Source organism: Phascolarctos cinereus, unplaced genomic scaffold (assembly GCF_003287225.1).
Source record: "Phascolarctos cinereus isolate Bilbo 61053 unplaced genomic scaffold, phaCin_HiC Scaffold_4;HRSCAF=312, whole genome shotgun sequence".
NCBI classification, from domain to species: Eukaryota; Metazoa; Chordata; class Mammalia; order Diprotodontia; family Phascolarctidae; genus Phascolarctos; species Phascolarctos cinereus.
Window position 1 is genome coordinate 659,954,433 of NW_027555847.1, and position 25,806 is coordinate 659,980,238.

The 25,806-nt window shown below is 42.8% G+C and overlaps 1 protein-coding gene across 1 annotated transcript in view; it reads right to left on the minus strand.

Annotated features, from left to right (window-relative positions):
* The window catches only part of CACNA1A (calcium voltage-gated channel subunit alpha1 A), a 251,744-nt gene that overhangs the window by 130,745 nt on the left and 95,193 nt on the right, over positions 1–25,806 (minus strand). Inside the window, 1 exon segment of the mRNA XM_020995037.2 lies at positions 23–114. Within this exon segment, the coding sequence (XP_020850696.1) occupies positions 23–114 (92 nt within the window).

Sequence of the window (25,806 nt, forward strand, 5' to 3'; positions counted from 1 at the left end):
CTAGGTCGTGTAACTCACGCACTTGGGATTCCAGACACCAGCTTTAGGGGCCTCAGAACACGTACTGCCCTCAGGGTCCGTAGGTCAAATTCAGTGCCAACTGTTGCCAAAATGCTGAAAGAAAAAAAAAAAGGAAAGGGGAAGGGGAGATAGAGCTGGGATGAGAACAAGGATCTCTCCTTGGTCAGGGGTAGGTATGGGTGCATATGTACTTATATGTGTAGGGAAAGGTGAAGATAAGTGAATCACAAAATCATGGAATTTGAGAATCCAAAGGGTATTTAGAGGTCATCTTCTCATGAAGCAATCCAAGACATGAGATCCACCCATAGTATCCCCAACACATAATCACCTGGCCTCTATGTAAAGACCTCCAATGACAGCAAACTCACTAATCCTCAAGGAAGCCCATTCTATTTTGGAGTATCTGGGACTGTTAGAAATTAAAAAAAAAATCAAATAAAAATCTAAAGTGATCCTGGATCATAGATCTAGAGATGAAAGAGACCTCTGTGGTCATCTAGTCCAACTCTCTCCATCTGAGGCCCAGTAACTTGCTCAAGGTCACAAAGGTAGCAATCATCAGAGGTGAGATTTGAACCCATGTCCTCTGACTCTGACTCTGAGAAGGTAGATGGCACAATTGGGCAGGTAGGTGGTGCAGTAAATAGAGTACCAGGCCTAAAGTCAGGAAAACTCATCTTCGTGAGTTCAAATCTGACCTCAGACACTTACTAGCTGTGTGACCCTGGGTAAGTCACTTAACCCTGTTTGCCTCAGTTTCCTCATCTGTAAAATGACCTGGAAAAGGAACTGGCAAACTACTCCAGCATCTTTGCCAAGAAAACCCCAAATGAGGTCACAAAGAGTCAGACACAACTAAAAAACGACTGAACAACCACCACCTCTGACTCTAGAACCAGGGCTCTTCCCATTGTGCCGTGTCAGCTGCTTCTAGTTCCACTCTCTGTAATGGTGCCCAACAGGTTTCAGTGCCTCTTCCACAAGACAATCCTCCAGATATCTGAAGACTGATATTACATTTCCCTTAGTCCTTTCTTCCTCAGGCTCCTCTCCCTGCAGCTCCTTCACCTCACTCTCCCCTCACTTTCCTTTAGCTTGTTAATGTCTCTTCTGAAATGTGGCACCCCGGCACTGCCCATGTAGCCATCAGACCAGGGTAAAGTACAACAGGCTATGTTCCTCAGTTCCCCCGGATATTGAAATCTCATTAACATAGCCTCATATTGCATGAACTTTTTGGCTACCACATCATGTTTGATGCTGATTGAGCTTGTAGGCACTAAAACCTCTGAGTATTTTTCATATGAATTCCTCTCTAGCTACTCCTTTCCCATCTTTTACTTATGCAGTTGATTTTTTTTAACCCCAGGGCATTACATTTCATCTTTTTAGATTCTTTACCCATTTGTAGCCCAGCAAGATATTTTTAGATCCCCATTTTGTTATCTGGCATTATTACCTATCTCTCTTAGCTTTGTATTGTCTGCAAACTTGATAAGCATGCCATCTAGGGCTCGGCCCAGCTCCTTGAGAGCAATGTTGAACCAATGAGGACCAAAAACAGATCCCGACTACCCCATGTAGACATCAGTCCAACACTTACTGCATCTAATCGTTAAATTGGCTCTCACCACACCTAACTGTAATATCATCAAGCACAGCTTTCTCCATCTTATACACAAGGAAAACATGATAACTTGGTCAAATATCTTTCTGAAATGTGACTACAGTATTTTTCAGATCCATCAGTCTAGAAACCCTATCAGAAGAGGAAATGAGGTGAGTTTGACTGACTTGTTTTTATTGACTCTATGATGGCTTCCACCACTTCCTTTTCTAGGTGCTCACATGTCATCGCTATAATAATGCATTCTAGAATGAATTTTGTCAGGAATTAGGTCAGACTTGCTAGCTTATAGGCTGAAAGATTCACCTTCGCCTTTTGGAAAATAGGGACATTTCTCTGTCTTTAGTTTTGTCATACTTCTCCCATTTTCTAAGATTTTTAAAAGGGTCCTGATAGCAGCTCAGCAGTCACACTTGTTGGTTCTTACAACATTTTGGGAAATCAATCAATGAACATTTATTAAGCACTTACTGTGAGCCACACACTGTGCTAAGCACTGGATACACAAAGAAAGGCAAAAGAGAGTCAGTCCCTGATCTCAAGGAGCTCACAGTCTAATGAGGGAGACAGCATGCAAACAACTATGTATAAACGAGCTATAAACAGGATGAATGGGAAATAACCTACAGAGGGAAGGCACTAGAATTAAGGGGATAGGGGATAAAGGAAGCCAGGGAAGCCAGGAGGGGAAGATGAAGGGAGAGCACTCCAGGCATGGGGGACAGCCAGTGAAAATGCCTAGAGTCAGGAGACAGAGTGTCTTGTTCAAGAAACAGCATGGCGGCCAATGTCACTGGATCAGAACGTGTATAGGGGTGAGTGAGCTATAAGAAGACTGCAAAGGTAGGAGCTTGTGAAGAGCTTTGAATGCCAAACAGAGAATATTTGTTCCTGGAGGTAATAGGGAACCACTAAGTAGGAGGGTGACTTGGCCAGACCTGCACTTTAAGAAGATGACCTGACTTGAATTCCTAAAGGATATCTATGGTTTTTCATTTCATTTCATTTTGTTTTGTTTTGCCATCCCATCACTTCTCTTGGGTTTCTAGTCTTTATAAATCACGTTACTTCCCAATATGAAGATGATTCTCCTTAGAAAAAACACAAAAACAAAACAGTAGTGAAATGTTCCGACTCCATCCACTATTGTAATTGTCCCATCTGTCTCCAAGCAGTGATCATTTTCCCCAATTCGATCTTCTGCTGGCCTCTAACAAAGTCCTTTTTGTTGTGAAGAGTATTCAGTGAAAGCACCAGCTCATTCGAGGCCAGGGGCTCTTAACCTGAGATTAGTAAACTCTTTTTTGTTTTTATTCTTTCAATAAATATATCTCAATATAGGTGGTTTCCTGTGCAATCCTACAAAATTTATTTTATGCATTTAAAAACATGGTTCTATAAAGAGGTCCATGCATTTCACCAGCCTGCCAAAAGGAGCACATGGCACAATAAAGGTTAGGAAGCCGGGTTCTAGGCTTTTGGATCATTGACAGCTTTCTTATAGAATTGTACCATTAAAAAATTTTTTTATTAATATATTTTAATTAATCAATAATCACTTCCATGAGCTTTTGAGTTTTAAACTTTTCTCCCCCTTCTTCCCCGCACCCTTCCCCAAGATGGTACACAATCTGATATACTTTCCCATTAAACATATTTTCACATTAGTGATGTTGTAAGGAAGAATTAAAACCAATAGGAGGAACCATAAAAAAGAGAAAACAAAACAAAATAGAAGGGAAAAAAAGCAAATAATATGCTTCGATCTACATTCAAACTCCATAGTTCTTTCTTTGGATGTGGATAGCATTTTCCAGCATGAGACCTTTGGAGATGTCTTAGATCCTTGCATTGCTGAGAAGGGCTAAGTCTATCAGTATCAGACATCGCACAACATGGTTGTTACTGTGTACAACATTCTCTTGGTTCTGTTCACTCAGTCTATTCAAGTCTAGAATTGTACCACTTTTTAAAAAAAAATCATCCTTAGTTATCTTCTCTTGTTTCCATATTCTAAGTATGTCTTTTAAAAATAAAAGTCATCAATGAATTCCCTGAACATCCACATCAGTCTTAATCTAGACAGCTCTCCCTTTTCGTTGTCATTGGAAACATCTGCATTTGTGTTGCAAGAATTTCATTCCCAAGAACACCCTCTTCCTTTTGAGCTGACTTCCCCTATAGAATCCTTGGCCACATGATCTTATCCATTCTTCTGAACTCTTTGAAATACTCTCCCTGAAAACTCTGGGTACCATCAACCCATGCCCAGATTTCCATTCCTTGTCTATGACAAATTCTAAGACAATACAGAGACTTCATTCCGAGATTCCCATGATCTATACTTCAATTAAAATGGATAGTAATTCAACCAACACTTACTAAGTACCTACTATGTTCTATGTACCAGAGGTATGATGACAAAAATGAAATAGTCCTAGCCTTTGAGGGGCTTCCTACAATTTACTTGGGAGATACAACATGGATGCAAATAATTAGAGTGTAAGGAAGACAGAATAGGAAGAATAACAATAATAGTTAGCATTTACAGAGTACTTCAAGGTTTTCAAAGAATTTTATAAATTTTATCTCATTTGCTCCTCACAGTAACCCAAGGGGGAAGATGTTGTTATTATCCCAAGTTTACAAACGTGGAAACTGAGAGAGGCAGAGGTTAAGTGACTTGTTCAGGGTCACACAGCTAGTACGAGTTTGAGGCCTTAGATCTTCCAGGTCCAGCACTCTCTGAACCAATGACTAGAGGAACCAGGGGAAATTTGGCAGAGAAGATGACACCTAATGTCAATGCTGAAGGCAGACAAGTATTCTGAGAGATGGAGATGAGAAGGGATTGCCTTCCAGGTATGGGTTTGGGGATGGGGAGCTTGCCTCCAAGGCTGGAGATAGAATACTGAGTTCATGGAAAGGCTAGTGGTACAGCTTGCCTGGGGGTCTTTTAGGGGAAGAGTATAAAATAAGGCTGGACAGCTGACTGAGAGCCAAATTGTAGACTGGGGACTATGATGTTTGGTCTTAATCCTGTAGCCAGGGAGAAGAAATCTGCCTGGTTCTTTTACCTCATTGAATGGTTTTTACTGGGCCTCAGGAGATAATTCATGGAGACAGAGAGATTGGTAAAGTGGTTTATGACGATCCTGCCATAGGATAGTGATTACCCCTCCTCTCTTATCTGGGATCTTAGTGAGTTCTCATTTTACAATGGGCAGAAGTCACGTGAAAGAATAAAGGGGATAGTAGTGCAGTCTCCTCTCCTTGATTCCTGTTTTCCTTCCTCCAACCTTATGGCTTGGGACTTGCAGAAAAGAAAAGTGAGTGGCTGGTGACCATAGACCACATGGAGAGACACCATTACCAATATTTCCATAAGCCACATCACCACGAGAAGAGATTTTGACCCTAGAGCAGAGACAGCAAAATGAGAAATCACTGTTGCTGGGAGACTTATGATGACTGCTAATTATTATGAACTCTGTTTAACTAGTGAGCTGGAGAAGTCGATTTCACTTTTAGTCATTGAATCTGAGATGAGGAATGGAAGCCTTTCACTATGTTCTCCACTTTCCCTATTTTAGTCCAGAATCCTGAGAGAGGGAGCAAATGGCCCATTCTCTTAAAGCCGTGTGTGTGTGTGTGTGTGTGTGTGTGTGTGTTGTGTGTGTGTGTGTGTGTGTTTGTGTGATTATTCCCCGTGGAGGAAAAAAAACTGGAAGGGGAAAAAGAGATGAATGGTTGGAGGCGAATGTTACCATACAGGAATGTTTGATCTAGTTCCTTTTCACTTCATTCTATTTACAATATACAATAAACCATTCAATCATAGTATGCTAAATCTCTATATTATTGCTATGAGCAGTGAACTAAGAGAACAGAAGACATGATAGGGTAGGGGCTCAGAGCTAGGTATAGACAACAGATTACCTATTTTAATATTTTGAGCAATAATCCATTTCATCCTATAAATTAATTTTGGCCTTGGATAATGAGGGGTTAATCAAATCAGCTTGTAGAAGGTGGGGAGAAGAGGGGAGAGGACAGTCTAGATATTTGAGAGCTGAGTGCCCTCTGGGGAGACAGCAGTATCTTAAGAAAGGACTATTTCTCCCATGCTCAAAAAACAGTAATTGACAAATCTGGGCTGATGAGCAATTAATCTATTGCATTTCTTTTCTGGATAATTAAGACACTGACATGCTATCTTTCTGTAGGCTTAAGGAAGGAAGCACTCAAGCTGCAAAAAGGACCCCATCACAATGGGGCCAGTATCCTGGCAATCCCATAGGCAAGAGGAAACCTTTGATCATGGGAGTAAATTGGTCAGAAAATTATTTTGGCAGCTATGTGAAAGATCGACTGGGGAGGGGGACACTAGATGAGGAAGACCATTTTGGAAGTTATTACAGTAGTCTAAGTATGAAGGTGGTGTTGAAACCATCCTATTCCATTTCAGTCCAGATACCTTAGTTTTCAGTAAATCAAATTATTCATAGGTCTTAGACCAAATGTCAAAAATCAATCACTCAGTTGGTAAGCATTTATTAAGCCCTTACTAGTGTTGGAACTGTGGTAAGTGCTGGAGATACAAGGATAGACAAAAATAGTTCCTACCTTTAAGGAGCTCATGTTCTAATGGGGGAGAAAGCATGCAAACAACCATGTATAAGATATATGGAGACGAGTTGGACATAATCTCAACTGTAACATTAAAAGGGACCTGGAAAGGCTTCTTGCAGAAGGCTGGACTTTAATTGAGGTTTGATGGAAGCAAGGAAAGCCAGAAGATTGACATGAGAAGAGAATGTCCCATGCATAGTGGACAGCCAGCAAAAATGCCTGGAGTCTGGATATGCAATGTCTTGTTCAAAGAACAGTAAAGCAGGAGAGGATTGGAAAGGTAGAAAGGGCCCAAGTTAAGAAGTCTTTCAAAAGCCAAACAGGATTTTCTATTTGATCCTGGAAGTAATAGGGAGCCACTGGAATTTAATGAATGGAGGGAGGGGGAGGAGGTGACATGGTTAGCCCTGAACTTTAAAAAGATCACCTTGGCAGCTGAATGTAGGATGGACTATATGGAGAATGGAGAAACTTGAGGCAAAGAGACCAACCAGAAGGTTACTGCAATAGTCTAGGCCTTTAAGCTGAACTGACAGAGTGATGTTGCACTAGAACCTTATTCAAATAGACTGAGTAAACTTGTGGTTTCCTGGGACACCCCTGGAGGAGGGGGAAGGAGAGGCCTCAGCTTTAGCCTTGGCCAAGTCTCCTTCCCTCTCCTGCCTTCAGGCTGAGGAGGGCCTTTTAAGCTTCAAAGGGTCCAAAGGATGTTGGATTTCTCACTCTCCCTAAGGGTAGCGCCAGATCAGCTGATGGCGGTGACTGCATCAAGAGTTCAGGACACTTGGATCCAGATTTGCCATGTTCACAGTGAACTTCTTGAGTACCACATGAATGAGAGAGAAAGACTTCCAGCAGTTAGAAACTGTGAGAGGCCCCTTTGCCACATGTACTATCTAAGCTTGAGCTCACTTTCCCTAGGACTCTATGGACCTGTGGGAGAGTATCCCCCAGATTTCTGGGGGCATGTTTTGTACCAACTTTTCCTACTGTACCACCTTGGCTATTTAAAAAGCTATTTAAGGCTGGACAACTAAATGTTTGTTGGTGGGGAAACACACTGGTGGGGGCTCAAGCTGTTGGCTTTACAGAATCACCCTTGATCCTTTAGAACCCTGATGGGTAGATGTAGTCAATTTCTGGGGACCCATTTTATCAATGGGAGTGGGAGTTGGGATAAGGATGCCTCAGAGTTGACATGGGCTACATAGGAAAATACTTTCAGCAGATATTTATATAGCTAAGATTTCTCCATCACTACTACCCTATGCTTCCACCTCAGTTCTGTGATCTCCTTCTAGACCGCATCATCTGTTTCCTCCTTTTGGCCAGTCAGTCTGTAGTATAGTATCACTACAATATTCTACTTCTCCATCTACTGGATCCTTGGTATAGCCTCACCAAAATGTTCTCCATGAAGTTCCCTCCCTCTGGTGTATCTAGTACATATTCTTGACATACAATGTCATACAACATGACAGAATTTTGTTAATCTATTCCTTCTGAATAAGTAAATTACTATTTCCTTCCCTCTGATATGGGAAGTTATTGGTGAGAAGGAAACGGGAATATTTAAGGGCTTTCCAACAAGAGAATCCTCTTAAAGGTTCAAGGCAGTTGGTGACCCAGTTGGATAGAGTGCTGGATCTAGAGTAAAAAAACCGAGTCAGATCCAGCCTCAGACACTTACTAGCTGTGTGATTTTGCTTCAGTTTCCTCAATTGCAAAATGAGGGTAATAATAATAATAATAATAATAATAATAATAATAATAATAATAAATTACCTCTTAGGGTTGTTGAAAGGATCAAATGAAAAAATATTTATAAACAGTACTTAGCACAGTACCTGGCATATAGGAAGCACTATATAAATGTTAGCTATTATTATGAAAATATAAACTAAATAAACCAGTTTCAAAAGGAGAAATTATTAATGAGCTGCCCCATAAAAAAGACATGAAGACTAGCCAGGTTACTCCCTTCCCCTTAAAGACACTGTGGTGTTGTAAAAGGAAGAGAGGCCTAATCATGAAATCTTGGATGAATCACTGAAGTGTCCTCATCTGTATGTAGAGAAACCATTAAAGTTTGGGACTGGCCAAAATACAGTGCAAACAATGCTTTTGCTGATGGAAGATGTGTGTTAAAAAGGCAAGAATGGAACTCTGCCAATTTTACTTAACTCCAAGTGCATCCCAATCAAGGAGGATCTTGGGAACAAGGCTCTTTCCTGCATCAGTCTTTGCCACCATAGCTCCCATGCATTTGGCAGGACAGAGGTCTTGAAGTTATGTTTTGGGAACACAGGCTCATAATCGGGTACCTAACAGAAGTTGCTAGAAATTTCCTAAGCCTGAATTCAGATAGTTGCCTGGGTCCATGGACTTTGGATTAGCACCAGGCAAAGGTTGTTAAAAGAACAGATTACATCTTAGCCTGGGACATTATGCTGACTTGTGCCAGTTGACCTAGCTCAGTGAGCTGCAGCAGTGCATAGCTTCAGCCATCCACTAAGAGAACTCAAGGCTTTCTTGGGGATGGCAGGGTCAGTGGGGTAGGGAGGCTTTCCAGCCACAATGCACCTTAGTTGATGGAAGCAGAGAATTCTAGCTAGCATTTATATTTATATGTAGTGCTTTAAGGTTTGCAAAGCATTTTGTGGGTATTATCTCATTTGTTCCAATAGATGTCCCTGAAGAGCTGAATCCCAGCAGAAGGTAGACGACAACAACTTAGTGACTGTTCAGCAGAAGAAATAACATGATACCCAGCAAAGAAAATGCAACATCACCTGAGGACATCTGCAGCTCTGCAGTGTTGGAGGTACAAACTACCCCGGTCACATACACTGTGCACTTCCCATGTACGCTGGCCACATTGGCTCCTAGCATGTGGCCACATGGGATCCAGGCATGTGCCCTTTTGTGCATGATCCCCAGTCACCCAGGTTCCCTACATATGTGTCCCTGAGCATGTGAATTTTTCGTGTGATTATCCATCCCCACTAAATTGGCTAAGTCTGATAACCCAGGGGGGAGTATGTCCCAAGTGTACATAGGACAATCTTTTCTTGTCTTCTTATTTGCTATATAGTTGAAATGTCTTGTGCTTTAAGCAAATGTGTCCTCTGGCTAGCAGATGTGAAGGCAAATACAAAACCAGGAGCTGATGAAGGATAGATTTGAGTGGGTGCTAACCCCCAGAATTCTTCAAACCTGCATCACCATCATCTTGAGTCTTATGAGGGGTTCCCTGGTGCTCTTATCTGGAACTGAGAGCACAGAATCTGCCCTGCCCACTTTACTGTATGGTTCTTTGTATCCAATGAGATAAGGAATGTGAGAGTGCTTTGTAAACTGTAAAGCAGGAGGCAAGTGGAAGGATTATTATTATTACCTATCCAACTTCAACTATAGCCAAGCTTATCCATACACAAACCATCTGGTTCCTCCTTCTGAACTACTGCAAAATGCCATCTCCCTCCCTAGGATGTCCATCTATCCCCATCACTTCTTTCAAGATTTACTCAGGGGTGTGCTGGTGGATGTTTAACAACATGCTTTCTGAAACTGGCAAGACGCACCTTCTTCTTCATCAACTTTCTTATATCTAGACAAGTCAACAAAGCAACGAATCAAATGCTGATTTGGTCATAAAAAAACCTTAGTCTCCCTTCAGTCACATGCGATATGAAGGATGAATTGGATGCGGGAGTAAATCCAGGATTATGCTGTGACCTGGTTTGTATCGGCTCCTGAGAGTTGATTGTTAAATTTTGAGTATGAGTACTTACACCCTGGAAATTTGTAAACTACAAAACACAGCACCCATGCAATCGGGCTTTGTCACTGACAAACAAACATAATAAAGTTACCAATTCAGGCTGGGTGGGTGGAAAACACTGATCTCACCTCCTTTGGTTATCTTTTGTCCAGGATCAAATTCATTTGCAGCTAAGCCAAAGAGGATCATGGGGGTTGTTACATAAGAAGGGCTAAACACAAATTAGGTAGTTATCTATAACAGAAGGTTTCCATCTTCTTCCCAGAAGGAGGGGCAGAAAAGGAAAGACCTAATCTTAGCCTGGGGGCACTCTTCTTGGCTTTTGTTATCTGGGTATGGTGGCTAAGACTAAACAGATGTTAGCCTGCCCTTCTCCAGGAAAAGGCCTGAGTAGTCACTATGCCTTATCAGACTAAGGTGGATGGCCTGGTTGGACACACACACACACACACACACACACACACACACACACGTATATAGATATCTTATTTCTCTGTGTGTATATATACATATACACATACACACACATATACACACACACACATATATAGATATCTTATTTCTCTGTGTGCATATATATATACACATATATACACACACACACATATACATATACACACACACGCACACACACACACACACACACACACACACACACACACACACACACAACATACACACAGAGCTAGGTGGCACAGTGCTGGGCCTGGAGTCAGGAAGACATCCTCCTGAGTTCAAATCTGGCCTCAGACACTTACTAGCTGTGCGACCCTGGGCAAGTCACTTAACCCTGTTTGCCTCAGTTTCTTCTTCTGTAAAATGAGCTGGAGAAGGAAACAGCAAACCACTCCAGTATCATTGCCAAGAAAACTCCAAATGGGGTCACGAAGAGTTGGAAATGACTGAATGACAAAGTATATGTGTTTATACACAATATATATTTATATATATGTGTATACATACATAATCCATACCTACATGCATACATAATGTGGGTGTACGTGCCCTAGGTTTATGTTCTACCTAAAGTCTTCTTTACTATGCTATTACTTTGAACTAATTGTGTCCAAAAAAAATGAACATATTGGTTAGCGCTCATTAGCTATTGTGTTAAGTGGATATGGGCCCATTTAGCATCTTAACTCTGGGATAGCTCTTCTGAGGGTTCCACATGTGAGTGGAGGGTGTCCTAGATATTCCATGACCATAGGATCATAGTTTAGTACTGTGAGGGGCCATCTATTACAACTCCTTCATTTTACAGATAAGAAACTGAGAGTAAGAGAGATTAGGTGACTTGTCCAACATCACAAAGGCAGTTGGGAAGTGGCAGAATTGGGATTTAAACTTGGGTCCTCCTGATTTCAGGGCCAACACTCCATCCACTACATATATTATTCCATCTCACTCAAAGGCCCCCTTAGTTCATAGCTTCTTTCTAATAACAGCTCCCACATTTTGGGTAGAAATCCTTTCACCCTTCCCCTGCATCAGTTACCCTGCTCTGTCTCCTCAGCTTTCTCCCAAACCCACCTACCAGATTCACTCACCCAAGAGTGTCAGTTAAGAGAGGGAGGTCGGGGCAAGGGGACTCTGTATAAACAGGAAGGCCCTCTGGGATTCTTCAGTGAAAAGACGAGAGCAGACACCATCACTTAAATCAGGGCATCCTGGGGTTTTTTGAGGGGTTTTATTGAAAGGGTAGTTTTACAAGGGAACTAGCCTGGGGCTGTGCGTGCTAGATGTTCAGCCAGGATATATGCATTGTGACTGATAAAGTTTCTCGGCTAAGATAATTAAAATGTGAATCACAGCTGAGTCACTAGACAGAGAAAATGGTCAATGAGCAGCTCCCATTTCCTCCCTCCTTTCTTCTTCCTTACCGACGAGTCAGCAAAAGTCACAATCCAAATATGAGAGGGGAAGAGAGGAGAGCCTGGGAGAGCAGGAGAAACTCATATAAATGGTTTTATTCTTTCAATATTACTAGAAACTGCTCCCCCCAATTCCACAAATCTTATTTATGCTAATTGCTCAAGAGCCAATAAGCCAAGTATTCTAATGCTCTCCTTTCTTATATAGAGCTAAATCTAGAAAACTGCCTTTAAGGTGCATTTTTTCCCCCTTCCTGCCCCATCACTGCAAACAATAACTGTGCTTCTCACCACACCTGAAACAGCTGCAAAATTCTGCCCTTTCCTTTCTACCTATCCCCAATTACACAAGCTTTTGTGGGAGCTCAGGGAGGGCTGCCGGCCCTGGCCTTCTCCAGAAAAGGAATGGAGAATAATAAGTAACAAGAATTTGCACAGTCCCTTCAGGTAGTACTTTCCTCCCAACAACCCTGAGATATCGGTTAGGCAAATTGAATAAACCTCATTTTGCAGCTAAAGAAACAGAGGGTGAGAAAGGGAAAGTGACTTGTCCAGGTTCGGGGGATAATAATTGTCAGGTTCTGAAATAAAACCGGTCTCCTGCCTCCCAGGCCAGTATTATCTCAACTGAACCACACTTCTACAGGAGCTCTGCTGGATCTGGACAACAAAGGGGATGGATGGGGGAGGAAAATAAGTGACCCAGGATTCTCCAAATGATGCTGCAAGGAAAGACTGTAATAGGAATAGTGTGAGTGTCCATAGGATTTCATTTCCCACAATGCTTGGGGCTGAGAGGTCATTTCTCATTGGAAGAAATTCTCTGCACTCTGTTTCCCAGAAGGTTTATGTTTATGAGCCTATTCTTGCTGCTCAGTTGTGTCCAACTCTTCCTGATCCCATATATCACAGACTGTCCATGAGGTTTTATTGGCAAAGATACTGCCATTTCCTTCTTCAGCCTATTTTACAGATAAGAAAACTGAGGCAGACAGGGTTAAGTGACTTGCCTGGGGTCATACAGCTAGTAAGTGTCTGAGAGCAGATTTGAACTTAGGTCTTCCAGACTCCAGGCCCAGCTTTCTATCTACTGAACCACCTAGTTGCTTTCTACATGAGGTTGTAGCATGGTGACTTCGCTAGCAGAGAACTCATATTGGTCAGAAATGTTCTACAAGGAGTGTGTGTGTGTGTGTGTGTGTGTGTGTGTGTGTGGCCATGAATGAGAAACATTAATAAGAGATATGAATGTGTGGCCACGAAAGGGGAGAGAGACATGAGCAGATATGGGCAAGGCAAGATGTAGAGCTGCAGTAGGTGTGGGGAGAGAGAAGATGACCATGCAAAGTGCAGCTGTAGCTGGACCATGAAAATTCCCAAGCTCTGTGAGGACCCCTAGGAAAGAAACTCCAAGTGGCGGGCGATACTATGTCCTAACCTTTCAGAAATGGCTATGTCTTCTCCTCTACCCCTAAATTGGAAGAATCAGAGGCATGAAGAGAAAATTAGAAAATCATCCCACTGAAGGTAGAGAGATTATACCCCTTCCTTCACGTATGGGGTGCAGGGAATGTTTCACAACTTGATTCTTTTGCTTGTAATTATTTAATAAAAAGCTTTTTGCTATTAGACTTACACGTCTTTAGTGTGGTCTAGCAATAGAGGACGTAGATTGGGTTTGGGCTGTGAGTCACATAAATGATGACTGCCAAACAGACGCACTGAACCTGGAAACGGCAAAGGCATGCTACAATCCCAGGGAATTACTAGAGATTAAAGAAGAGCCAGGAATTCCTGCTTCATTTACTGGACCATCCATCCCCTGCACTGAATCAGAAGGATTTCAACACAGTATGAATGAGCTAGCTTCCCACTGGAAGCTCTGAATCCAAACCTTTTAAGCCTAGGCCAGGTCCTATGGTGGGGGTGAGGGAGCTGCAGAGTCACCACTTGCTGCCTCTTTGTAACCGGGAGAAGTGGGACAGTCAGGGTCTGTGAATGTCCATTCTATAGCATCCTATCCTATTTGTTCCATGGCATAGAACACAGTGAATCAAGGTTACTACTCATGGTAATACCCTGGACTCAAGGGAGAAGAAGGTAGGACCTGTAGCAATTTGGAGAATAGAGCCATAGATTCACAGCATCTCAGAGTTGAAAAAAAGGCATCTTGAATATCATCTAACACAATCCCTACCTGAACAGGATTTTCTTCCGCTTCATTCCATTACTGAGCCTTCACTTTGAATATAGCAATGGGGAGCCCACTAATTCCCAAGGAAGCATCTCTACTCTTGGACAAATCCAAAAGAGTTTTTTGTTGTTGTTGTTTTGTCTTGTTTTTGTCTTTTAATATTGAAGTGGGGGAAATTGCCTTTGCAACTTCAATTCAGTGCTCAGAGTTTTGCTCACAGAGGGCTAAGTATAGCACCGGACTGAATTTTGAAAAGAAGATGCCATTCCCATTCTCTTGGCCAGGGGGATGCCATTTTCCTACCAGCCAAGAAGGAATCTGAATATTCAGGCTTCGGGAAGATCAAGGGATACTTTAAGACAGTTTAAGAAGTTTAGAATCACCTAATCTGGAACTAAGTAGATTACTTTTATGCATACTTCTAATGGTCTGACCTTCTATTATTTCTGAATTTGAATATTCTCTTTTCTCTTGTGGATGAAGCCCAGAAAACACACCTTGTACTCTGGAGTATATGGAGACAGGTTAGAAGAGAAAGAAATGAATGCTAGGAAGGAGTATCTGGAAATAAAGGTAATCAGGGTGTGGCACATCTTTTTATTCAGTTAGACAATTCTGTTTAGAGACCAAGAAAGTCCAGGAAGCTTAGTGGCTAAAGTTGGAGTTCAAGGATCAGGAACGTAGAATAATGAGCACAAAACTGAAAGAGCACCAGGGTCAAAGGTAAGATTCCCTAGACCTGTTCAAAGAGAAGGAACCTAGTGCCCTATGAGTGACTACAAGCCAGTGAAGGTTTAAGTTCCTGGGCTACATCTTGAGATGGTTTATAAAATCTCCTAAGTCTTCACTGAAGATGTTGGAAGACCCTCAGAAGATGGAGCTATAGGCAATATATCCCAGTACGAGGCTGCAGATTGGGGCAGCCACTCTGAACACTTGCCTCACTCCCAGAAAGGAAAAAAATGAAGATGAAATGAGTTCTAGCAGGGCTCGGCTGCTCATACAGGCACTTCCAGACCCTTTTCTGTCCTTCAGTCTCCATTTCAGCTCTCCAGTGAAGCTATCTAGTCTTTATGCTGTTTTATGGGGAAGCTCATTAACAGACTTTCATTTCTCCTTTTGAAATTGGTTCATTTTGATTATATACTTCTTAATAATAATAGCTAATTATATAGCACTTACAATGTGCCAAAGGCTTTACAATTATAATCTCATTTGATACTCACGACAACCCTGGGAGGTAGGTGCTGTTATTATCCCCACTTTACAGATGAGGAAACTGTGGCAAACAGAGGTTAAATGACTTGCCCAAGGCCACACAGCTAGTAAGTATCTGAGGTAGGTTTTTTCCTCATTCCAGACCCTGCAATTGATCCACTGTACCATCTCACTGCCCCTATTTAGTTAATCTGGGCATTTAATATTTCTGTAAATATTCATTCATTTCTTTTACAATCTCAGTTTTGATGGCATACAGTTGTATGTAATAGTCTCTGATACTTTTCTTTCCTTTTTTTGCATTAACTGTGAGATCTCCCCTTTCTCATTTCTGATTTTTCTCTTTAAAAAATAATTGGCTGGACAGAGCACTGGCCCTGAAGTCAGGAGGACCTGAGTTCAAATCCTCAGACCAAACACTTGACACTTACTAGCTGTGTGACCCTGGGCAAGTCACTTAACCTCAATTTCCTAAAAATAATAATAATAAAAAAGTAATTAGCTAATCCTTTTACAAATGTTTGGTTATACTCACCCTTCTCTACAGCTCATCTTCATCCTCCCCATCCTTCTAGACCTAGCTCACATCTCATCCCCTCCATGAAGAAGGCCTCCTGTCTTGCCTACCCTACTCAGTCTAAGTAAGACTACATGCAAGCTTAGATTTCTCTGTGACTCCATTTCCTCATCAGTAAAATAAGGATTGCCCTACCTACCTCAGCAGACTGTTATTCTGGGCTCCCTTTAAGACCTCTTCCAGGAGGCATTTCCTGGTCCCCTTCCATTTACTCTATATTCATCTTGCACGTACTGATTTACATACGATGTCTTCCCCAATGGAATATAAGCTCCTTGAGGGCAGGGATTGTTTTTTCTTTTCCTTTTTTCTCTGTATCCTGAGCACTTAGCTCAGTGATTGGCATATAGGCTTTTAGACGCTTGTTGATTGATTAAATATTTAAGTATAATGGAAATGTTATTATTTTGCCCAGGGTGACTACTCCATAGGCCAGAGAGAACCCCAAGCCCCCTCATTTTGGGGCAATACCACCCTAAAGCACTCTTCTTTCTCTCCTCTCCTCTCCCAGGCCCCACCCCATCGCAACGCTCTCTCCCTTTTATATCCCTCTTCCCCAGCTCCCACCAGCCTGCACTGCTCAGTCACACATGCTATCTCACACTCTCCCTTTCACCTACCCTCCCAATGCAGAGTCAGCTACAGTGGCCCAGATTCAGAAATCCAGGTGGAGGGTGCTCTTGTTTAGATGGCTGGAATTACTACTCTCCTCCACCCCGTAATGTCCTTCACTCACAGGGACACAAGTAGGAAGAGAAGGAGATGCTACAGGAGCCACTCGGCATCAGGGTTAATACAGACCCATCAATCACTCTGTAGCATTTATCTTTCTTTATCCCCATCCTATGCCCTAAGAGATAAGCTAAGGAGAAGGATTCTCTTCTCTACTGGACAGAATGGGGGTATACAGACCTACTGCCTTGCCCAAGGTTATGCTGTGAAACAGGTTCCTAAGATCATGGGATTTAGAACTGAAAAAGGACCTTCTAGATAATTTAATAAAACTCCCTCATTTTTATAGGAGAAGAAACTGAGTCCCAGAGAGGCCAGGTGACTTGCCTAAAGTCACAAAGTGATAGCAGAGCTGGGATTTGAACCCAGATCCTCTGATCTCTCTAGGGGAGAGGGGGAACCTTGGGGAACTCAGGAATCTGGCTTCCTTATCCATGCTTTAGCTCTCTGGTGATACTATTCTAAAGTAAGGCCACTGACTACACTCACCTGAGTAAGGGACAGGGGACAAGCAAAGGATGGACCACAGAAAGTCAAAACAGCAACTTAGTACAAATTATTCCTAAATATTCCACAAACAACTACTGTGATAACACATCACATGGGGTCTCCAGATGCCTCTAGAAGTGTGCAAATATTTTTTAAAAACTCTAAATATAAGTGATAAGGAGCTAGGGTCAGCCTCATGAAATCAGACCAGTGATAGGGTATTACAACTCCCCAGAGACTGGGTATCCCAGCTCCACAGAAGAGTCTGGAGGGGAGGCGGGCAGATGGCCAGTGGGCAGATCATTCTCATGAGCAAGCTCCATGAGCCACGCCACCTGGGGACAGGTATGTTGAAGACAAATACCGAAGAGCTGACAGATGCCTCCCACTGGCTCTTGCTATTTTTAATAATACGACTAGCAATGCAGCTACCTAGGCCATTTGATGCCTTTAAATAATATTGTCAGGTGTGTATTTATAGGAACCCTAATGTGAACAAACCTTCTGCTGAAAGCTGTAAGTGAGAAGTAGCCTGCACCACCCTGCAAAAGGAAGGCAAACGGCGAGCCCAGAAAAGGAGGGCAGACTTAAGCCAGGTAGCAAACTGGAACGTGTCTTTGTGGACCAGCAAGCCTCTTCTAGGGAGCTGGGACCTGCTTATTTTTTTCCAGCACCTTTCCTTACAATCTGAAAAGATCCTTATACTCTTTGCAGACATGTACAGAAAATACTTAAAGCTTCCAGTGTGTTTTTAGCTCCAAAGTTCTTTCCAGGCATAAGGTAACTAATACCCAGGGATTGTTCAGTCATTACTGAGAGACAGCCTGCCTTGAGCTGCAACACCCAATATAGGAGAGAAGTCTTTTTCTAAGCTCATTCCTCTCATTGACTCTTTGGTACCTTTCATTTGTACCAGGCTGATGATCTGCCTTGCTTTCTTATGCCCAGCACAGTCCTGCCTTCTTTTCTTTCTATTAAGTCCAGTACTGCCTCCTGCTTCCTGCCTACCAAGTACTTCCTCTCCCCTCTCCCACCCTCCATACATTCACCTCTCTGCCTGCCTCCCTCCCTCCAAGGAGTCCATTTAGATAAGTTGAAAAAGGGAAGGGAAAGACAGGGTGATGATCTGGCTCCCCTAATACTAGTGACAGCCTCAATCCAACCTCAGTCCAGCCTCCAGATACAAATCAGGCTTCCAAATGCTACTGGAGAGTGATGAAAAGAGGCTGTAATTAGCAATACCTGGACCACAAAATACTCCCAGAGCAAGCATAAAAAGTGTACTCAAATTCACTTTTTGTGAAAAATCCAGTTGTGGAGAGACCTCAGACCTTAGAACACAAAAGCTGTGTGAATGGAGGTGGACAAACCCCAACCCCAAAGACACTGGGTGCCCAACGGGCAGGGACCTCAGGACACTAAGAAGCCACTGTTGGGAAGGGTGATGATAAGAGCAGGAGAAGGGGTAGTGCAGATACTGGGGGCCATCTGGTAGCTTCCTATTTTAACCATTTATTCTTTCTACCCACGGGCTAACCTCAATTATTTCTGCTTATGGAAAGAGTAAAAATGAAGCCAACACCCTAAGAGTATTCCCTTTGAGTGAGCTAAGGTTTTCTCAGAATGCCAGAATGTTGTAAGGGGCCCCAGGGCAGCCACCTCATCATTTTCCATTGGGCTATTCCTGGACTTCATTTTTGTCTCCAGAAAACTCATCACAACCTCCTCAGTACTCTCTGTCCCTGTAGGCCCTTCTCTCCCTCTGATCAGAGAGGTGGTAGAGGGTGAGACCTCAGAGAGCTCCTTCCAGATCCTCTATTTAGAGAGGGGCCCCAGGGCAGCCACCTCATCATTTCCTACCCAGGAAGACTCCCTGAGCTGGGCAATCTCCTTCACTCTGACTTCCAATTTCTTTTTATGTGCTGTCTTCCTCCACTGGATTATGAGCTCCTTAAAGGCTTCCGTCTTTTGCCATTTTTCATATCCCCAGCATTTAGTACAGTGCCTGACACATAGTAGGACCTTAATAAATGTTCATTGTTTGACTGAATGTTGCCCCGTAGAAACCTTGTGTGCCATTTCTTTCCAAGAAAAAGCTTATGGATTGATTATCTGTTTCTGGCCTTCTGTGAGTCCTTTGTGTCTTTTGCATTTTCTGTGTGAGATAAAGGCTATCTTCTATGAAATGTGCATTTGTTACCCTGAGTGCTTGTATAAGAACTAGGTTCCCTTGTTACCCATACTAGGATAAATCTAGACACACATTTAGAGTGGGAGTATAATAAGCCAAAGAGAATAGAATCGTGTTGGGATAGCTCCCTGGTTTGGAACCAGTCTGTGTGAAACCAAAGCCTAGGGGGGTCCTGGTCCTGGGTTAAATCTCTGAAGAGAAACACAGTATATGTCTAGCTCCTTTCTCCTCAGATTGTATAAGCACAATGAGTGCCCTCAAATACCGGATATCAGTTGATAGTGGTAATTACACAGTGCTTGGCACATAGTAAGACCTATATAAATTTTGGCTACTATTATTGTTTTAGAGAATCTGTAGTTGTCTTGAGGAATTCCTATACATGCCATTGAATTCTCCAGGTAATTTCAAAAGCTAGCTAACCTTCAGTGGGCCCCAAACACTAATTTGCTGCATAAATGTTCTCAATACTTGCTCTGTGACAACCTCATGGCAAGAGCTTTCTGGCTATTTTGAAAGGCATCAAAAATTCTCAAAATAATATTTTTTAAGGGGAGGCAGTGCTGGGTTAATGTCATAAAATGGTGTATTTTGGCTCCCCAAGGGATAGAAATCACAGCTCTGTAGAAAAATGTGGTGGGGCAAAGGGTAGATGGTTAGTGAGTTCAAAAGAGTTACGTTATCCTTTCAAATACAAGTCCCTAGAAATCAGAGGTCTCATTTATGATTTTTACATGTTCCTTTTGAATAGGGCCTATGCTTCATTTGAGGTCACAAATTGTGAAGAGCCCTTCCCAATGCATTGAGATCCATGGGTAAAAATTTCCTGTGATGGGGAACTGGCTAACCCCATTGCCAGGAAACCAAACGGAGATCCTGATGTCAGGCGTGCCAGGCCACAGCTATTCTAGGATGTACTCAACCCGATATAAGAGTGTTCTATCAAGGTACCAGGAGTGGGTGGGGGCTGCCCAGGGAGGGAGGACAGAAAGCCAATGACAGGGGCTTGTTTCTGAGGCCTACTTTACAAGCTGCATGAGTGCAGAGTTGTAGGATGAGGGGTGAGGAATAGGGTGGGAGGTAGTGGGGAAGGGAGAAGGAAGATCGTGAGGTTTATTACAATATATTTTTATAACTCAAGAGTTGAAAATAGACATGCCGGCTCCATATAGCACGCTATTCCATCTCGATGACATCTAGTGCCAGTGGGTGCCTTTCCATTCACCACATCTCCATGGCAACAGGCCATTTCTCATTCACACCATCTCCACGGTTACCTTCCTTGGCTCATTCATAACTGTTGCTATGGTGACTGGCTCATTGATACAATCTCTGCTCTTTAGAAACTAGGGTTCCTGGATGAATCAATAGGGTGGGGAGGCCAAGGGTGAGGGCTAATGGTTTGGAATGCAGGAAGAGAGAAAAGATGGTGAGGGAAGACTCTTAAAAGCATGAAAGGCCAGTATCTGCTTAGCCTACCACTGTGGGAAAAATTTCAGCCTTGTCAAGACTATACCTGCATACGATGTAGTTATAATATGAAAATGTGCCTATACTAGTGTCAGTGCATGAGAATAACCGAGATAGAGGGAGTTGTGCTCAGTCTGTGATACACAGTAGCATATATCTTCCTTCAGCATCCTTGACTTAATTCTCCAGCTGCAAATAGACCAAGAGGTGAATATCGTGAGGAAAGACATAAAGTATCCAAGCACAGGTACCTGATATTAGTACAAAACACTCCCAACTCCATTCAGCTTCAGGTACCAACACATACTTATCTCTATCCACTACTTCAAATCTAGAAGTGTGGAGCCCCAAATCTTGTCGTCTAAAGGGAAGACTTAAATGAATGGAAGGATGTTAAAACAAAAGTGGGTGAGGATGGGGGAGAGAAAAGTCTCTGTTACTTTTTTAAAAATTCTTATTTATTTTGTTAAATATTTCCATCTCTATCACTTTTCTTAGGACCATAAAAGTCTCTACAATGTCATATTTATCTTAAGATAGCAACTCTTAGATGCTAAAAAACCTGTGCTGGTGGTTTGGAATCACAACATTGGCTCAACCCCAGCCTTAACCCCCATTCCTTAGGCCCATTTGCTTCCATCCCCTCCCCTCTATCTACCTGCTTACACATAGCTATGCCTCAGCTGAAGCTCTAATTCCTTTGCTTATGGTCAGGTTGGGTAAATCGCAGGAGGTGAGAGCCAGAAGGCATCTTAGAACAATCTTCGTTTTACAGAGGAGCAGACAGATGAAGTGATTTACCTAAAACCACAAAGGTAGTTAGCAGCAGAAACAGGTTTTGAACCCCCACACTAAAGCACTGCCTGGCTGCAGGAGGAAGGAGGCTACCATTTGTCCAGGTCAGAAAGAAGCTCAAACCTTTGAGGTATCTGGTGCTGACCCAGGCTGCCAATCTGTCAGCTCTCATCCAGGGCTGGAGGGAAACGTGTCACATTAACTATCCACAGACCCATTCAGTCACTTTCCAGTGTCCTGTCCCTCAGGGCACCTTACACATCACTGGGCAGGAGCAAGCAAGAGACACAGCTGCTGTCACTCTCTCTGGAGTTTCTGGGTTCAGGAAGCAATGGAGACAGCAGGAGTTGCTAAGGACATTGAGAAATGGGACAGACACCAGCAAATGGAAAACAGTCAAGTGGAGCCCATTTTGTGTTAGGTGGGTGAGGGAGCCTGTCTACCCTCAAAGGCCCTGGGCTGGGCTCTGTGCTGTGACTTTTGCTTCATTTAGTCCTGACATGCTGTGTCGTCCTGGACATTAATACATAACTCTCCAGGGACATACCAGTTGGCTAGCTTTTCATAAACCCAGAATTTAAAAGGTAGCAGAAACCTTAGAGCAAGGCTTTTTCACCCTGCTTGCATCCTGGACCCTACCAGCAGTTGGGCTGGTGAAGGCTAGGGACCCCTTCTCAGAAGAATGTTTTTCAATGCATAAAAGAAAATACATAAAGTTACAAAGGAAACCAATTCCATTGAATACAGTTATTAAAATATTTTTTTTAAAACCCAAGCTCATGGACCCCAGGTTTAGAAATCCTCCTGCCTTAGAGACGATTGCATCTGAGCTCCTCATTTTAGAGACTGAAATCTGGAGAGATGACATGACTTGGCCAATGAATAAGTGACAGAACCAGGGGTTAGAACCCAGGTCTCCAATGCTTTTTTCGCTATCATTATGTTGTCTCTTCCCACACTGTGCTGATCCAATTTAACCAACCAAAAAGCTTTCATTTAGTACCTTAGTTTGGAAAGTCTACACTGTCACATGTATGTCCTTCTGCTATTTGTCACCTAGAGTGTGTTCGTGGACACGGTTTCTAGAAACTGTCTTCTTTTCAGCACCTAGGACAGAGTCCCCCCCAATGTAACCCTAACAGGCAGCATGGCATCACCATCAGGAGAGCCAGTAGCATACAGTACCTTAAGGACTGCAAAGTGCTTTACAAATATCATTTCATTTGATCATCACAACAATAGGAATAAGTGTTATCATAATCTCCATTTTATAAATAAGGAAACTGAGGCAGAGGTCAGGTGATTTGCCCAGGGTCACAAAGCAAGTAAACATCTGAGGCTGGATTTGAATTCAGGTCTTCCTGACTCCAGGTGCAGTGTTCTATCTATTGTACTACCTGGCTGCCTGGGGTATAGCAGAAAGAGTACTGATATGGAAGTCGTAAGAACTGGGTTTAAATCTTGCTATTTGGTCAAGTCATTTAACTTTTCTGGGCCTTGGTTTCTTTTTCTATACAATGGCTGGTGGGAAGGAGGAGGGGAGAGGGAGGGAGCAGACAAGATGGTCTCTAAGATATCTTTTCTTCCAAATCCTGTGATCAATCGAGCAAGTAAGCAAGTATTTACAAAGGGCTTATTAGGCGCCCCACATGGTGCTAGGTGGTGGGGGTGAAAGCGAAAAGAGAACCATGAATCCTCATGATCCCTCACCATTCCACTGGGTCTCCTTCAAATTGTAAATCCTATGATCTCAGTAACCTTACCAGCACAGAACACATACCTAAGCCCATGAGTACTCTTGCATACAAAGCTCTCAAACATTTTCTCTCACTCCCCTTTAAGCTCCTACCAATCACAGAACATGGGCAATAAGGTGGCACAGTAGATAGAGTGCCAGGCCTTGAGTCAAGAAGACTCATTTTCCTGAGTTCAAATCTTGCCTCAGACACTTACTAGCTGTGTGACCCTGGGCAAGTCACTTCATCCTGTTTGCCTCAGTTTCCTCATCTGTAAAATGAGCTGGAGAAGAAAATGGCAAACCACTCCTGTATCTCTGTCAAGAAAACCCCCAAATGGGGTCATGAAGAGTTGGACAGGACTAAAAATGACTCAGTTACAACAACAACGAAATCATAGGATGTATCCAAGCGGAATGGCCATTGCTCTAGTCTCTTTTCACAAATGGGTAAACTGAGGCCTGGAGAAAAGGCCTGATTCATCACCTACCCTTTTAAAAACAAAACAATCTATCCTATCAAGGAAAAGCAGTGCGGCAGCTCAAGTATCTCCTTTTTCCACAGAGCCTTTCCTATCTCTCCAACTGCTGGGGCCCTTCATCCCTAACCACTTTGTATTTATTCTCTTTATGAAAATTCTGCATATACCTTCAGAGGATTGTAGACCTAGATCTGGATGGGGCCTCAGAGGCTATCAATATGTGCTTGTTCTCTGCCTGTTAGGAGGCAAGCTTCTTGAGGGTAGGGATCATTTCATTCTTTATATTTGTGTCCCACTGCCTAGAAGAGGGCCTGGCCCAGAGTAGACAATTAATCAATGCTTTATTAATGAATTCACTGTGAATCTGGAGATATACCCCATCTGCTGATCTGCTCCTGATTCAGCCTCTGATTAGCCATGTGACCATGGCCAAATCACGTAATTTCCCTGGGCCTATTTCCTCATCTGTAAAATGAGGGTGTGAGGGAAGAGATGTCCCTGGGTAGGCATTTGTTCAGGTGATAAGGCAGTGGTGAGGGGGTCAAAGATCTCAGATTATCTTCAGGACAGCAGGGGTCTGGTAGAGAGGAAGTCTTTTCACAGAATCGCAACCCCACAGTTAAATGGGAGCTCAGAGACCATTTAATACAATCCATACCCAAATAAATTCCAGGAGCTCCCTCTACACCCCTATGACATGGCTGATATCTAGTCAGCTCCCTTCCCTCCCAGTCTGAATTCCCTTGTCCCCGTCCCAGTCCAGATTCACCACTCATATCCCTTGGGCTGGCCCATTCCACTTTGAGGAAGCTTTAATTGTTTTGAAGTTTTCCCTTACCACAAGCCTCAATAGGCCTGTTTACAATTTTCCACCTATTTCTACCCTCTGGGCCAAGGTAAACAAATGTAATCACTCCTTCCCAGGGGACTCCTCCAAATTCTTGATGACAGCTGTCATGTCTCCCCTAAGTCTTCTCTCTCATCTCCGGGCTAAATGTCCCCAGTTCTTTCAACTGAATCTTACGTGACATGGTCTCTGGGCCCCTCTCAATTCTGCTCAGCCTCTAGCTTGTCAGGGCGCTTCTCCAAATGTGGTACCCCATTATTTCACCTGTTGAGATATTTTTTGAATTCTGACTGTAATTCGACAAATACAGTTAGAATAACACAGATTTTACCTGCAAGTATTGCTTCTAGCCTGCTATGGGATTTCCTCATGGAAGGATCAGGAATAGATGACCTCTAAGGTCCCTTCTATCACCAGCATTTTATTGCTGCTGTGATTATAAATCTGCACTGCCTAAAACCAGCATTAGCTTAAATTGGCTGCCTAGTGAAGATGCTCATGCTTTTTCCACTTTTTGCCCTTCCCTGTACGAAATCTTATCACTTCTACCTTCACAATATCTCTCACATCAGCCCCTTCTCCCTGCTCACATAGCCACCTCCTACTCCCTCCACCCCAGCTCAAGCCATGATCATAAATAAATAAATGGATAAGCACTTATTAACTGTCTACTATGTGCCAAGCACTGTGCTAAGCACTGAGGATAAAAATAGATGAAATAAGAAGTGCTAGATTTCTGGTAGCTCACACTTTAATTGAGGGAGACAATACATATTAGGAAGTCTTGCTGTAGGGCAGATGGCAAGGCCCTGCACCTACATACATACATGTGTATATACGTATACATAAATATGTGTATAAGTACACACACACACACACACACACACACATATATATCTACATCTATAAACCTGTACATGTATATGTTGTCTCCCCTGAAGGAATATAAGCTCCTTGAGGATGAGGACTTTTATGTTTTGTCTTTTTTTTTTTTTTATCCCTAGAGCCTAGGTCAGTGCCTAGCACTAACAGGCACTCAATAAATGCTTGTGCATTGATTGCCTTCAATATCTTCTATAGCATTTCCCCTTTGCCTGCCCAGCATTCCCAGTTATTTCAATGCCTTCTGTCAAAG